Raw genomic sequence first — 17,003 nt, forward strand, 5'->3', positions numbered from 1 at the left:
TACCGCAAACAGATTATATTTTATTGGTTACAGTTTTATGACACACAATATTAGCATAGAGTATATAAAATACATCTAAATAAAATAAACCATCTTGTAAAATCTTAAATGGAAGCAACATTAATAAGGCACCTTATTTTCATATATTTAACTATAGGTAAAAGGCAGACATTCGGGTAGCTAAAGTACTATAAGGTCTGTGTTAAGACATAAATACTTATACTTTTGCAGACATAAATACAGAGTTTTGTCGAAAAAAGTAGAACTTGCATGATCTAATAAAAAAACTAAAACCTACAAAGTAAATACAAATACGACTATGAAAGATTGTATAAACGCAATTCTTTGTATGGAAAATATAAATTAATATTTGTTAACTTATTAATTATTATAAATCAAATATATATTTTTTACATTAGTTAAACATTGACGATCCCCCAGTTCCAAACGACTAAACAAATATAGTAGCGATACGGAATTACAGACAGAGCTTTCATATATTTTTTGATTCTGCTATATTTACATGTTTTTATATTTTATACTTTCTTAATAAAGGTAAATGGGGAATCCTAACTATTAGGATTTAAAACACGCTCTACTCGTTTTATTAAATCATTTCAAGCAAGAATCTAACCTAAGAAAGCAAAATATATATTTTTATATATTTTTCAAACACTGGAATTGAAATACATTTAATAACTTAATAATGAAAATGTTACAAACACGTGTCTGTAGACCTTGGTCAAAATGATTAAATAAAAGTTACTATCTCATTAAAACCGACCATGACCTTGTGCTAACACACCTTACGTCGGCGTTTGCGGCTTGCGCAACGGCTGCGCTTCATGTTGCCTCTTCAATCTTCGGCGCAGTTCTGTCGGAAACTTCTCGTAACATTTTTTACACACCGGCTTCAAGTCGCACTCGTACAACTTGGTCTTCTGGTTCATTTTCTGGTCGCATACAGAACAAGCGAAATGGTGGACGCACCAAGCCTTATTTAGGGCCGTAAAAACTGAAACATACACAATAATTTGACAGAACGGGCTGTCAAAAACACGTACCGTCTCCTGCGATCACCTGGTTGCAGACGAAGCACAGATTTCCGAAAAGCTGGTGGTAGTGGACTTCGCAATACGCGAGTCCTTTTTTCTCGTAGTGGCGATGGCCGAAAAATGGTTTTTCGCATTTAGCGCAGACGAAGTGCTGGAAATTCGGAATTATTGTGGTGAGTATTGGATTGAGGTGTGTTGGGTACCTCGACGTGCCAATGCTTTCCCAGGGCTGTGACGACGCGCTCTTCGATTGGTCTTCGGCAGGCTCCGCAAATTGGAATGCCCATTTTATCGTGGCAGCGGAGGCAGTAGAGCTCGTTCATGTCGTTGGCGGCAAACCCAGGCCGGCTTCTCACTTCGCGGGCTGTGTAATCCAATTCGACGCCGCAGTTGGTACAATTGAAATGGTACGGGTGGTACATTTCGCCCCGGAACTTCAGGGGTTTGTCGTCGATGAGACCACTGAAATGAGGAAATTTATAATGTAGCAGATTTTTTTGTACAAATACGCCATTCAAGTTTAGCAAGTTTTGTAATGTGGCCATTTTGACGTGACGAAACTTGTACAATGCGAAAATGTGGGTCTTCCATTTTCCGTCTATCTGTCTGTTCGTCTGTCTGCCGTCTCGATTTTTATTGGACAAATAATCTCCGAAAGTACTGGGCCGATTGTTGTCAAATTTTGTCTTTATGTTAGGAATATCATGTATAGCAGCTGCCAAGATAACACTGATTTTGGCAAATGAGATACCCTCTAAGAAAAAAGAGGGTGGGTGGGCGGGGATAGTATCTGCTAAGATAAACTGATTTTGGCAAATGATATATATGTTCTAAGAAAAAAGAGGGTGGGTGGGCGGGGCTAGTTTCTGCTAACATAAAACTGATTTTGGCAAATGAGATATCTTCTAAGAGAGGGTGGGTGGGGGGGGGGACTAGTTCCTGCTAAGATAAGAGTGATCTTGGCAAATGACATACCCGCTAAGAAACGAGAGGGTGGGCGGGCGGGGCTAGTACTTGCTACGATAAGACTGATTTTATCAAATGACGTACCTTCTAAGAAATTTAATGAAATTATTATAAGAAAAGACACTAGAGGCTCCAAAACACTTTCAAATTCTTTTCAAACAGGAATACCTAGAACTTCAACATTCCTTTAAATTCCAAAAAAAAAACAAACAAAAAACAACAACACGGGGTCTCCAAATTAACTCAAAATCTTCATGGGATCCCAAAATAATACACCATGGGTACCCAAGAATTCCCCGAAAAAAAAAACCACTACGACACTCAAGACTTTCAAATTCATAAAAAATAAAACACTAAAAGCTCAAAAGATTTTTCCAAATTGATCTAGCAACAAAACACAGATGGTAAAACTGGCTAAAATTTGTCTAATCATCCCCACTAATAATGTGATAACGTCACTTCAAAATCGTACATAGTAAATGGGTTTTAAATTGTATAAAATAACATTGTCCTACACACGTAGTTTATGACTCCGTCTTGAGTTTTTACCCGAAACGTCCGGATTTTTGGAAAAAAAGTCGAAAATATGAAGCATTTTGCAATTTAATTTTGAATATGCAAAACCGAATGCTTTAAAATCTTGTATTTTTAATCAAAACGTTAGCTCAAAATTTTGCCGAATAAATCGTATCTTAAATATCCAAAATATGATGAGGCTATAATTGTGATTTATCATTGCATTCATATTTTTTAGATTTGCCCCCTTTTTTCTCAGAGATTAGTCTTATCTTTATTGTCTTAGAAGGTATGACATTTGCCAAAATCAGTCGTATCTCAGCAAGTACCAGCCCCGCCCACCCGCCCTCTATTGTCTTAGAAGGTATGGCATTTGCCAAAATAAGTCTTAACTTAGCAAGTACTAGCCCCGCCCACCCACCCCCTATTTTCTCAGAGGATTATGTCATATGCCAAAATCAGTATTATCTTAGCAAATACTAGCATTTTGACAAATGACATACCTTTTATGAAAATAGAGGGCGGGTGGGCGGGGCTAGTACTTGCTAAGACAAGACTAATTTTGGCAAATGACATATCCTCTGAGAAAATAGGGGGTGGGTGGGTGGGGCTAGTTCTTGCTAAGATAAGACTGATTTTGGCAAATAACATACCCTCTGAGAAAATTGAGGGTGGGTGGGCGGGGCTAGTACTTGCTAAGTTAAGACTTATTTTGGCAAATGACATCCTCTGAGAAAATACGGGGTGGGTGGGCGGGGCAAGTACTTGCTAAGATAAGACTGATTTTTAATCTTGTTAAAACTTGTTAAATTTAAAAGGTGTTATATTGCAAATTTCCATAGTTCGAGTTAAATTCCTAAATCTGATTGGGTGTTTATTTTTTATGTTTAATTCTACTTCAGGAACGAGGGAAGTCTGTTGAAACAACTTTCGACCAATTTTTTAAAGATTGTGACAAAACCCATTTAGAGCTACAATTTACAATTATTTTGAAATATACAAGGTGTTCCATGTTGAAAAGTTATTAGTTAAGTTTTATTTTTCTAAACAAAAGAATTCATATATTTTTACAAATTTTAGCTTCTTTATGAAAAAATGAAGACTTATTTCATTTTTGAAGATGGAATTTGGAATGTTATATGAAACTTACTCAACTTATTTTATTATACTTAGTCAATAAAACTGAACGAGGTGTAAAGTTATTTATGCAGGGTAACCAAAATTTCAAAATGCTAGTTTTCTCATATTTTTCGAATGGGACATCTTGTATTTTATATCACTTTCGAAGTTGAATTCTCAAAAAACTGTTCAATTCAATTCAATTCAATTCAATCACTGTAATTATAAATAAGCTAAAACAGTCTTCAAATTTAGTTCAAAGACACGTGAAAAATGCTTTGCAAAATTCCAACAACAAAACACGTAGATGGTATAGTGAACCAAGACCTATAAGGTTATATGGCCATCATAAAAGTAGTTGACCGCAAATAAATACCCCCTTTGTGTGGTTCGCACTAAGCTTACCGGTTGGCAATAAATCATCTTCTAAACATTTCTTGCTCATATTTAACAGGGCCGGCTTTCAAAGCGAGTGGTTATTTCGGAACCCTCAGCGGCTGCAGGTAGTAAAGAAATAGTGGAGTGGTGGATTTTCATATTTAGTGAAAGCCGCCCCTGAACGAAACCACAAGAGCCGGTCGAGCTGCAGTGGACACGGTATTTACGACCCTAAAACCTTTTCTATTGTAAACAACTTAACTTAGACACAATGGGATGATTTTATGATGGCCATATAACCTTATAACTCTTGGTTCACTATAAAACGCTGACTAAAATTTCTCTAATCATCCCTACCAATAATGTGATGACGTCATTTCAAAATTATACATAGAAAATTGGTTTTAAATTGTATAAAATAACAGTCCTATACAAGTAGTTTATGACTCCGTGTTGAGTTTTTATCCAAAATGTCCAGATTTTTGGAAACAAATCAAAATTATAAAACAACATTTTGCAATTTAATTTTGAATATGCAAAAGCGAATGCTTTAAAATTTTGCAGATATTTTAAAGTTATGATAGGCATAATAAATTTTTAATTAAAATATATTTACTTATCCCCTCCAAAAAATTGATGACGTTAGCTCAAAATTTTGTCGAATAAATCCTATCTAAAATATCCAAAATATGATGAGTTGATACTAGCATTGCATTAATATTTTCTCAGAGGATATGTAATTTGCCAAAATCAGTCTTATCTTAGCAAGTACTAGCTCCGCCCACCCGCCCTCTATTTTCTCAGAGGATTATGTCATTTGCCAAAATTTTTTGTCATTTTGACAAATGACATACCTTTTCAGAAAGTAGAGGGTGGGTAGGCGGGGCTAGTACTTGCTAAGATAAGACTGATTTTGCCTCTATTAGTCTTGTAAAATGTTATTAGTTGAGTTTTATTTTTCTAAACAAAAGAATTCATGTATTTTTACAAATTTTAGCTTCTTTATGAAAAAATTAAGACTTATTTTATTTTTAAAGATGGAGTTTGGAATGTTATGAAACTTAGTTATCTTATTGACGTGGATAAACTTAAACAAGGTTTAAAGTTGCAGAATGCCAGTTTTCTCATATTTTTCAAATGGGCATCCTGTACTTTCGAAGTTTAATTTTCAAAAAACTGTTAGTTTAAACTTCATCAAATCTGATATTCAAAGAAAACTTACTTAGCGATAAGCTCCAACTAGTTATAAAATACAGATGTTCTATTTGAAAAATATAAGAAAATAAACAAATTATAAATCGAATCTTTATAATTATAAATAAGTTAAACACCTTCAAATTTAATTCAAGGACAATTGAAAAATCTTTTGCAAAATTTCAAATTTCCAGCTTTAAATAAGGCGGAGTTGAGAATTTTGATCGCTTTATGTAGGTATAAAAAAGCAAAAATGTGCATTCAGTAAATTTCCAAAAACAATCAGAGCTCTAAATGAGTTCTACTGCTACCAGACTTTTCAGTCATCCTGTATATTTATACTTTACAAGAAATTAGTTATGTCATATTAAAAAAGTTTTTAATAAATGCCGTTTATGCTCCGGAGACAGCCAGTGGATTTAAATACATATTTTTTTGTTGTTTTGGATTTATCAAAGTTTCCTACGAATAACAAAGTGTCAACTGTCAAGTATTCAAAACCTTATATATACAGGGTGAGTCACTAAGCGATACAACAAAAAGGCAAATACCAAAGTTGTATGGTTCTTGAAGGACTATACCTTAAAATTATTTTTAACTACACAGTGTTCTGTTTTTAATGTGTAACACACAACTTAGTTTTTAAGTGAAACGCCCCATATATCTTTACATACTTTCGTTGGGTCTCTTCCTAGGCTATGTAACTGCAGTTTATTTTTCAAATTCCTATGCGACGTTGCCACGTTTCGTAAAATTTTAATATACAAAATGTTTATAAAAAATTCTAAAACTTTACAATTTTCAAATATCGATATTTCCGGCTTTTCAATAGAACATCCTGGATTTTATTCTATTTTTTGTTCTTATTCCTCTAATATGTCGATGTGTCTCTTAACAAAGAAAAATCGCAGTAACTATCAGCTTTAAATATAGAAAATATACGTAACAAAAAAGAAAAAGGACAAAACAATAGAATAAAATGCAGTCATAACATATAGACTGTTCTATTTACAAAAACGGAAATATCGATGTTTGAAAATTGTAATAATTAAAAATACATAAACACTCTGTATGCGAAAAGCGTGTACTTTTGTTTCTTCCAAAACAACTGTAACACAGATGTTACTTCATTTTTTCAGAAATTTTGGGAATACAATACTGTTATTTTTCAATTTCCATTTTACACTAAATAAAATTAGTCAGTGAAATGGAGAAAGCAGGTGGGCGGGGCTAAATTTACCTTGTTTCTATTTTTATGAGCAAGCAGAAGCCCCGCCCACCCTTCCTTTCTTCGTTCCAGTGACTACTCTTAATATTGTTCAGTCTTATCTTAGCAAGTTTTAGCCCCGCCCACCCACCCCTTTTTTCTTCGAGGATATGCCATTTACCAAAATTAATCTTATCTTAATAAGTACTGGCCCCACCCACCCCCTATTTTCTCAGAAGGTATGTTATTTGCCAAAATAAGTCTTATTTTAGCAAGTACTAGCCTCTTCCACCCGCCTCCTATTTTCTCAGAGGATATGTCATTTGCCAAAATAAATCTTATCTTAGCAAGTACTAGCCCCGTTCACCCGTCCTCTATTTTCTTAAAAAGTATGTCATTTGTCAAAATGCTAGTATTTGATGAGATAAGACTGATTTTAGCAAATGACGTATCCTCTAAGAAATTTAATTAAATTATTATAAGAAAAAGACACTAGAGGCTCCAAAGCACTTTCAAATAGTTTACAAACAGGAATACCTAGAACCTCAAGATTGTTAAAAAAAAACACGGTGTTCCGTATTATCTCAAAAACAGGTCAGGTCAGAATTTTCGAAAAATAGAACACCAAAGTCCCCCAAAATTGTTTTAAAGAATTTACAAAAAAAATTTCATAGGCTCCCAAAATAATAAACCATGGGTACCCAAGAATTCCCCGAAAAAAAAACCACTATGACACTCAAGACTTTCAAATTTATAAAAAATAAAACACTAAAAGCTCAAAAGATTTTTCCAAGTTGATCTAGCAACAAAACATAGATGGTAAAACGCTGACTAAAATTTGTCTAATCATCCCCACTAATAATGTGATAAAGTCACTTCGAAATCGTACATAGTAAATGGGTTTTAAATTGTATAAAATAACATAGTCCTACACATGTAGTTTATGATTCCGTCTTGAGTTTTTACCCGAAACGTCCAGATTTTTGGAAAAAAAGTCGAAAATATGAAGCATTTTGCAATTTAATTTTGAATATGCAAAACCGAATGCTTTAAAATCTTGTATTTTTAATCAAAACGTTTGCTCAAAATTTTGCAGAATAAATCGTATCTTAAATATCCAAAATATGATTTATCATTGCATTCATACTTTTTAGATTTGCCCCCTTTTTTCTCAGAGAATTTGTAATTTGCCATTTATCTTTATTGTCTTAGAAGGTATGGCATTTGCCAAAATCAGTCGTATCTTAGCAAGTACTAGCCCCGCCCACCCACCCCTTATTTTCTCAGAGGATTATGTCATTTGCCAAAATCACTATTATCTTAGCAAATACTAGCATTTTGACAAATGGCATACCTTTTATGAAAATAGAGGGCGGGTGGGCGGGGCTAGTACTTGCTAAGACAAGACTAATTTTGGCAAATGACATATCCTCTGAGAAAATAGGGGGTGGGTGGGTGGGGCTAGTTCTTGCTAAGATAAGATTGATTTTGGCAAATAACATACCCTCTGAGAAAATTGGGGGCGGGTGTGCGGGGCTAGTACATGCTAAGTTAAGACTTATTTTGGCAAATAACATGCTCTGAGAAAATACGGGGTGGGTGGGTGGGGCAAGTACTTGCTAAGATAAGACTGATTTTGCCTCTATTTAATCTTGTTAAAACTTGTTAAATTTAAAAGGTGTTATATTGCAAATTTCCATAGTTCGAGTTAAATTCCTAAATCTGATTGGGTGTTTATTTTTTATGTTTAATTCTACTTCAGGAACGAGGGAAGGTCTGTTGAAACAACTTTCGACCAATTTTTTAAAGATAGTGACAAAACCCATTTGGAGATACAATTTACAATTATTTTGAAATATACAAGGTATTCCATGTTGAAAAGTTATTAGTTAAGTTTTATTTTTCTAAACAAAAGAATTCATATATTTTTACAAATTTTAGCTTCTTTATGAAAAAATTAAGACTTATTTAATTTTTGAAGATGGAATTTGGAATGTTATATGAAACTTACTCAACTTATTTTATTATACTTAGTCAATAAAACTGAACGAGGTATAAAGTTATTTATACAGGGTAACCAAAATTTCAAAATGCCAGTTTTCTCATATTTTTCGAATGGGACATCCTGTATTTTATATCATTTTCGAAGTTGAATTCTCAAAAAACCGTTCAATTCAATTCAATCACTGTAATTATAAATAAGCTAAAACAGTCTTCAAATTTAGTTCAAAGACACGTGAAAAATGCTTTGCAAAATTCCAACAACAAAACACGTAGATGGTAAAACGCTGACTAAAATTTCTCTAATCATCCCTACCAATAATGTGATGACGTCATTTCAAAATTATACATAGAAAATTGTTTTTAAATTGTATAAAATAACGTCCAGATTTTTGGAAACAAATCAAAATTATAAAACATTTTGCAATTTAATTTTGAATATGCAAAAACGAATGCTTTGAAATTTTGCAGACATTTTAAAGTTATGATAGGCATAATAAATTTTTAATCAAAATATATTTGCTTATCCCCTCCAAAAAATTGATGACGTTGGCTCAAAATTTTGTCGAATAAATCCTATCTAAAATATCCAAAATATGATGAGTCGATACTATCATTGCATTCATATTTTCTCAGAGGATATGTAATTTGCCAAAATTAGTCTTATCTTGGCAAGGACTAGCCCCGCCCACCCACCCTCTATTTTTTCAGAGGATTATGTCATTTGCCAATTGGTCTTATCTTAGCAAATACTAGCATTTTGACAAACGACATACCTTTTCAGAAAATAGAAGGCGGGTGGGCGGGACTAGTACTTGCTAAGATAAGACTGATTTTGTCTCTATTAGTCTTGTAAAGCGTTCTTAGTTGAGTTTTATTTTTCTAAACAAAAGAATTAATATATTTTTACAAATTTTAGCTTCTTTATGAAAAAATTAAGACTTATTTTATTTTTAAAGATGGAGTTTGGAATGTTATGAAACTTAGTTATCTTATTGACGTGGGTAAACTTAAACAAGGTTTAAAGTTGCAGAATGCCAGTTTTCTCATATTTTTCAAATGGGCATCCTGTACTTTCGAAGTTTAATTTTCAAAAAACTGTCAGTTTAAACTTCATCAAATCTGATATTCAAGGAAAACTTACTTAGCGATAAGCTCCAACTAGTTATAAAATACAGGTGTTTCATTTGAAAAATATAAGAAAATAAAAAAAATTATAAATTGAATCTTTATAAATATAAATAAGTTAAACACCTTCAAATGTAATTCCAAGACAATTGAAAAATCTTTTGCAAAATTCCAAATTTCCAGCTTTAAATAAGGCGCAGTTGAGAATTTTGATCGTTTTATGTAGGTATAAAAAAGCAAAAATGTGCATTCAGTAAATTTCCAAAAACAATCAGAGCTCTAAATGAGTTCTGCTGCTACCAGACTTTTGAGACATCCTGTATATTTTTACTCTACAAGAAATTAGTTATGTCATATTAAAAAAGTTTTTAATAAATGCCGTTTATGCTCCAGAGACAGCCAGTGGATTTAAATACATATTTTTTTGTTGTTTTGGATTTATCAAAGTTTTCTACGAATAACAAAGTGTCAACTGTCAAGTATTCAAAACCTTATATATACAGGGTGAGTCACTAAGCGATACAACAAAAAGGCAAATACCAAAGTTGTATGGTTCTTGAAGGACTATACCTTAAAATTATTTTTTACTACACAGTGTTCTGTTTTTAATGTGTAACACACAACTTGGTTTTTAAGTGAAACGCCCCATATATGTTTACATACTTTCGTTGGTCTCTTCCTAGGCTATGTAACTGCAGTTTATTTTTCAAATTCATATGCGACGTTGCCACGTTTCGTAAAATTTTAATACACAAAGTGTTTATAAAAAATTCTAAAACTTTACGATTTTCAAATATCGATATTTCCGGCTTTTCAATAGAACATCCTGCATTTTATTCTATTTTTTGTTCTTATTCCTCTAATATGTCGATGTGTCTCTTAACAAAGAAAAATCGTAGTAACTATTAGCTTTAAATATAGAAAATATACTTAACAAAAAAGAAAAACAACAAAACAATAGAATAAAATACAGTAATAACATACAGGCTGTTCTATTTACAAAAACCGAAATATCGATGTTTGAAAATTGTAATAATTTAAAATACATAAACACTCTGTATGCGAAAAGCGCGTACTTTTATTTCTTCACAAAAGATTGTAACACAGATGTTACTTCATTTTCCCAGAAATTTTGGGAATGCAATACTGTTATTTTTCAATTTCCATTTTACACTAAATAAAATAAGTCAGTTAAATGGAGAAAGGAGTTGGGGGGGGGGGGGGGGCTAAATTTACCTTGTTTCTATTTTTATCACCAAGCAGAAGCCCCGCCCAACTATCCCTTCTTCGTTCCAGTGACTTCTCTTAATATTGTTCAGTCCTATCTTAGCAAGTTTAGCCCCGCCCACCCACCCTTTTTTTCTCAGAGAGTATGTTATTTGCCAAAATAAGTCTTATCTTAGCAAGTACTAGCCCCGTCCAGCCGCCCCCCCCCTTTTTTTTTATTTTATTTTTTTTTAACGTTCAATAAAGTATGCCGCACATTTTTGAAATTATTGCATTAGGATTCATATTTTTTTTATTTGCTTATACAGGATGATACAAAAAAATATGCCTTTTTATTAATTTATTGATTAAATCAAGAACTGCAAAACCGAATGTATTGAAATCTTGCAGACGTTTTGAAGTTATTGCAGGCATGGAACAACCTTCGGCCAATTTTTTACTTTTTATGAATCAAATTATTTAGTGATTTTCAATTTTAATGCAGTTTATGCAACCAATTAAACAGTTGGCAACAACAAATTGACATTTAAAATAAGCTTAGGAGACGAAATAATGAGTGCTTAATTTAAACATATGAACAATTTATGAACGCCCTATATAATTTTTATATTGTTTCACCTATTGGCGCGCTGAAAATTATAATAATCATTTATTATTAATAATAATAATTTCTTGTAAGGGTATCGAGTAAGCTGATTTAAATGATTCTGTATCTAGTAGGCGTTAAAAGAGAGAGAAACGTCAAAATAATTGCTACTGTCATTTAAAAAATACAAATTTTCTTCATTTCTCAAATGCTTTGCTGAACAAAAATTCAGGTAAGTAACGTTTCCGCAAATATCAGTATTATTGTAGAGCAATTTATTTTTTAAACGTTATTTCAAGTTATTTTGTTGCCAAGGGTTTTGGGAAAACACAAATGATTCTAAAATCGTAGTTACCGTGGACGTCAACTGTACAAATCCAACCTAACAATTACACTAAAAAGACAAACTTACTGGCATTTGTGGCACACATGTTTCCCCGTCCCGATGGCCTTAACCCTAGCGTTGCATTCGTGACACAACGCCCTTCCCGCATTCTTAATGAACCCAGTATCCGCCAACTCCGTCTCGCACATCTCGCAACGGAAGCACTCCGGATGCCAGCTGGCATTCATGGCCTTAATCACCCGCCCGATGATGAAACTGTTGCATTTGCCACAACAGGGAGCAAACAGAATCTGGAAATCTCTCTCACAGTACTTCCGGTCGTCGTACTCGTAGAAAATCCCGTCCTCGAACTCCTGGAAGCACTGGGCGCAGCTAAAAAGTCCAAACTATCAACTGCATCAGTAAAAATCTGTGGCTTACACAAAGCATTGTTGATGCCACAACTGCCCAGTCGAGTTGACGATTTTCTCATGGGGCTCGAACCCGTCGCCGCAGCGGGCACACAGCATGTTGTCCAGGGGCATGTTGGTGGTGACCCTGCAACCAAAATTAAAAACAATCAAACATTGTACATTGCAGTGTCGAAAACGTTTTATGGAGTACCGCGAAACGTGACTCTGGGAGTATTTCGTGATTGTTTCGTAGTTGTCGTAGTCGACGCTTTCGAAGGCATGGTACCCCGAAGACAGTTCCTCTTTTGAGTCAGCCCTCCTCTGGAAGAGTTTGCTTTCCGTAATGTCACCCAAGGATGGGATACTGGGGGACATATCCTTCATCGCGAACATGATTTATTCGGGTTTTTTAGATCACTTCCTGCGGCTAGTTTTAACCGTATTAACTCCTATCAGGTATTATCAGCGATAAAGGGAGATAATACAATAGTGTCAATATAGACGCAAGAACAACTAACATTAGAAATGTTGACGCTAGAACGTAACACACACTATGGATTATTTAACAGCAAAAATATTATATTATTTGTGTTTAAAGTGAAATTAAAATATTATTGTTGCTTACAGGATGTGTGGATGTCGGGTACGTATTTTTCACGACTGTAAACAACACATTTTTGTTTTTACCTTTGTTTCAAGGGTATTGTGTCTGTAAAACTGGTAAAATTGTTACAAATCTTTAATTTCTATTAATAGGCGAGGTCCTGTAATAATGAATCATATATTTTGATAATGATTAAAACTTGACCACATATTGTAAAACATGCATAAATGGCGAATTTAACAAACATGTAACAAAGGCTTCGCTTTCGTCATAATTGTAATTATTACACAATGTACAGTGTAATATAACCTTAGATTTAACCCAGGTATTTCGCCCATGATAATCATTTGTTAAAATATTACCTTGTCTTGCCACAGAAGCTGTGTCTAGCGCTGGTCAACGCCCAATTTTAGGTGTTGTGTATGTTTTTTTGTTTTTAATTACAAGTGACTTACCCTGGCATTGGAATCGGCGACATTTTCTTTGCTCGTAGTCCTACTTATTACACAGGATTGACAAGGGCTGAAAGCCAAAATGAAAAATTTGGTAAATATTGTCAACGAAAGTGTGTCAACATCAAACAACATCAATTAATGGTGGCTGTCTTCACACTCGGTTCTTACTTTTATCTTAATTTAAATCACTCAAAAATTATTGACCCACTTAGGGCCAAAACTGTGACCACAATCGCGCTAGCCGAGACCGACGTTTAACGTAACATGGGTTGTACCAATCCCGTCAAAGATTGCTTGGATTACCATTTAAAGGAAACGTAAACACGTTGGTTTGTAGCGGATGTGGGCGACTTTAATCACACACGGTTGTAATTTTTTCCAATTTGACATAACTTATTACAAATAATTATTATTTTATAAGTGTGCTTTTTTTTTGTGCCAAATTTGACAAGTACCCCAAATTTCGAAATTTGGCAACGCGGGGCACCCAATTTTCACTTTTAACCTACTCACCGATCAACCTACGGTGGTAGTTTAAACGTACGTCTTTTGTGTGCTGTCAACCTGTCATGTGCAGTGCAGCTGTTGTGCTTTGTTTGATGTTTTATACCTTGTGGGTAATGTTTTGATGGGTGAACAATCGGTGAGTTCATCTTTGTGAATAATAACTGTTTTCGTTTCTCCAATAGTGTAAAATCCGGGGTTTATTGAAAGAAAAGCCACTTGTTTTTCAAATAAATCGACGTGAGTGTTATTCTTTTTCTTTGCATGTTTGCAGGAAACTGTGTGAATATTGTAAGACCTTCACCGGGAACTCCCTCATTTTTTAATTTACCAGCGACTTGCACTAATTGGTTTAAAATGAATGGAACTGACGCAAACAATGGGGATAAAACTTAGCAGATCTGTAGTGGTGGTTTAGTTTTATTATTTATAAAATGGCAGCTTCTTCTACAGCAATTGAGGAATTTTTGGCAGGCCCATTAGTCACATGGGTAAGTTTACAAAGCGCCTAAGTACTTTTTACTGAATCATGGTACTTCAGCTGGCTACCTGTGTCAAAAAGCCAGAAGCGCTACAGGTTTATGAAACGTTCTTCGATGGGTCTCCAATTACAGAAGTTCTTTTACAAATAGACCCGGAACCACTGCAGCCAGTACCAACGTTTTCAAATTTCCCAGGCGTTAACATCACTTTTGCAAGGATAAAAATCTTCAGCTGCATCATTCACAACATCAAAAATATTTATGAGGTAATCACAGTCAAGGAATCCACATATTTTTCAATTTTCAGTGACACTTGCCAACGCAACTGCAGAAATAACCTTGGACCCATTTATTCTATCCATTGTTTCAGAAAACAGCTTATCTAATTTCCATGAAATTCTAGGATTACAGTACCATTGTGGTTATTGTTACAGTATCTATAATGGATCTATAAAAAAAATGAACAGAACTTCTCACCTTTGATGATCAAACAATCCAATTTCTTAGATAAATGATAAAATTTGATTTTTTGAATTTTATTTTTTATGATAAGTTAAAATGGTGGATTATCAAGCCACAGGTAAAAAGCATGCTGTGTCAAGTGAGATTTTCGTAAGTTTTGTGATGACGTCATCAACATTTTAGTAGGGAGAAATATATTAGTTTGCTGTGATACCATAGAACGTAGAGAAGCGTCACAGTGTTTTTTTATTGTTCAGTATGTTTAATTTTTTTCAATTTTCGATTTTTTAATTTTACAGTTTTTCGATGTTTATTTTGACATTCTTCAACTTTTGGATTTTACAATTTGTCGATTTTTCTATTTCTAGAAAATTTTATTACAATTTTTAAATTTCTCGGTGTTTCAAGTTTCTTTTTTTCTATTTTTATTTTCAATTTTGCTATTGTTTGATTTTTCTGTTTTTTAGATTTTCAGCTTTTTCATTTTTAAGGTTACAGTTTTTCCTTTTCCAATTGGTGACCTCTTAATTATTCGATTTTGAGTTTATTTATTTTTGGAGTTCTTCAATTTCTCAATTTTTAAATTGTTCAGATTCTCAATGTTTCTTTTGCGATTTTTCAGTTTTTAATTTTTTGATTTTTCAGTTTTACAATTTTTCGATTTTTCCGTGTTTCGTTTTTATATTTTTCGATTTCTCGATTTTTTAGTTTTTCGACTTTCATTATGATTTTTATTTTTCAGTAAAATTTTTGTATGTTTCGATTTTTTAATTTGCACATATTTTAATTTTGCAATTTTCCAAGTTGCTTTTTAATTTTTCGATTTTCCGTCTTTTTATAATTTTTCGTTTTTTCGATTTTTCAATTTATCACGTTTTCAGGTGTCAATGTTACAAATTTATCACGTTTTCATTTTTAAATTTCCCGATTTTTAATTTTCACTTAATTCAAACAATTATTAGGATTTTTTTTCAAGTGTACAATTCTTGGCTTTTCAATTACCCGATTTTTCAGTTTCTGTAGTTTTTCAAGTCTTGGATTTCTCGGTTTTAAAATTTTTCGGTTTTTCAGTGATTCGTCGTTTGTTTTGTTACAATTTTTACAATTTCTTAATTTTTTAGTTTTCCTGTTTTGATTTTAAAATTTTTGGATTATGAAATTAATTTTTTTTGTATTTTTGATTGTTTAGTTTATAGAAGTTTTTGTTTTTCGTTTTTTCAATTTTCCACTTTCTCGATTTTTAATTAATCAGGGTTTTCAGGTTTCAATATTACAATTTTTCGATTTTTCAATTGTTTTAACCTTTTAATTATTCGATTTTGAGTTTCTTTTTTTTTCATTTCTTCAATGTCTCAATTTTTCAATTTCTCGGTTTTCAGTTTTTCTCTCCAATTTTACGATTTCGAAATATTTCGATTTTTCAATTTTTGACTTTTATAAACTCTTTATTTGTCGATTTTTAATTAATTAATTTTTCAGGTTTTTGGGTTTTCAACTTCACTTTTTTCATTTTTCGATTTCTCAATTTTTTAGTTTTTTAATTTCTCAGTTTTTGGACATTTCCGTTTAATTGTTATTCAATTTTTCGATCTTACTACTTTGCAGGTTATTGATTTTTCAATTTTTCGATTTTTTTAAGGTTTCGATATTTCGACTTCACTTTTTTGATTCTCAATTTTTCGATTCTTTAGATTTTCAGTTTTGGAATTTTTCAGTTTTTCGATTCGTCAGTTTTTCTTTCATTTTTCAGTTTTTCGATATCTCAGTTTTGGGGTTTTTCAATATTTGTGTTCTTCGACTTTTCCATTTTTGACTTCTGGATTTTTCGATGTGTCGACTTTTTACTTTTTCGATTTTTAAATTTTAGATTTCTCAATTTTTGGTATTTTAATTTTTCAATATTTAAAATTTTAGATTTTTCGATTTCTCGATTTTTCGTTTCATCTCTTCCATATTTCAATTTTTAAATGTTTCGATTTCCTAATCTTTCGATTTTTCGACTTCCCGGTTTTAGATTTTCTGTTTTTCAATTGTCGTTTTTTCAATTTTTTGATTTTTAAATTTTAGATTTTTCAGTTCGATATTGTAGTTTTTCAATATTTGAAATTTTAGATTTTCCGATTTCTCAATTTTTCATTTCAGTTCTTCGATATTTCAGTTTTTCAAGTTTTCGAATTTTTCAAATGTTTTGATTTCTTAATCTATCGATTTTTCGACTTCCCGGTTTTAGATTTTTTGTTTTTCAATTGTGGTTTTTTCAAATTTTCGATTTTTCAATTTTTCAAATTTGACATTTATAAACTGTCAATTTTTCAATTAATCGATGTTTTGATTTTCCCATCTCTTGACTTTCGAGAATTTCGATATTCCTGTTCTTCAAT

The 17,003-nt window shown here is 32.6% G+C and overlaps 2 protein-coding genes across 10 annotated transcripts in view; one reads left to right on the plus strand and one right to left on the minus strand.

Moving 5' to 3' along the window:
- LOC135130470 (LIM and senescent cell antigen-like-containing domain protein 1) lies at nt 1–13,585 on the minus strand. Of its 6 annotated transcripts, none has more exons than XM_064057856.1 (7): nt 13,478–13,585; nt 13,175–13,241; nt 12,144–12,260; nt 11,790–12,095; nt 1,259–1,517; nt 1,065–1,206; nt 1–1,015 (listed from the first exon to the last, which is right to left on the minus strand). In XM_064057856.1, the coding sequence occupies exons 2-7, from the start codon at nt 13,195–13,197 to the stop codon at nt 807–809; spliced, it is 1,056 nt and encodes a 351-aa protein (XP_063913926.1). In that variant the 5' UTR covers nt 13,198–13,241; nt 13,478–13,585; the 3' UTR covers nt 1–806. The 6 variants fall into 6 exon arrangements, with proteins under 6 accessions (XP_063913926.1, XP_063913925.1, XP_063913928.1 ...); XM_064057855.1 differs by lacking the exon at nt 13,478–13,585 and adding an exon at nt 13,343–13,436; XM_064057858.1 differs by lacking the exons at nt 13,175–13,241; nt 13,478–13,585 and adding an exon at nt 13,082–13,170.
- The window catches only part of Girdin (girdin), a 23,664-nt gene continuing 19,303 nt past the window's right edge, over nt 12,643–17,003 (plus strand). The window contains exons 1-3 of one of the 4 annotated variants that reach the window (XM_064057849.1): nt 12,671–12,758; nt 13,953–14,169; nt 14,220–14,426. In XM_064057849.1, coding sequence (XP_063913919.1) covers nt 14,113–14,169; nt 14,220–14,426 — 264 coding nt within the window. In that variant the 5' untranslated portion in view covers nt 12,671–12,758; nt 13,953–14,112. Of the gene's footprint in view, nt 12,759–13,711; nt 13,818–13,952; nt 14,170–14,219; nt 14,427–14,499; nt 14,741–17,003 lie in introns of those variants that run through there. The other 3 variants (XM_064057848.1, XM_064057851.1, XM_064057850.1) reach the window with 3 other exon arrangements.

The sequence above is a fragment of the Zophobas morio genome, unplaced genomic scaffold, assembly GCF_036711695.1.
Source record: "Zophobas morio isolate AGI-343-1 ecotype UQ-CSIRO unplaced genomic scaffold, CSIRO_AGI_Zmor_V1 ptg000017l, whole genome shotgun sequence".
NCBI classification, from domain to species: Eukaryota; Metazoa; Arthropoda; class Insecta; order Coleoptera; family Tenebrionidae; genus Zophobas; species Zophobas morio.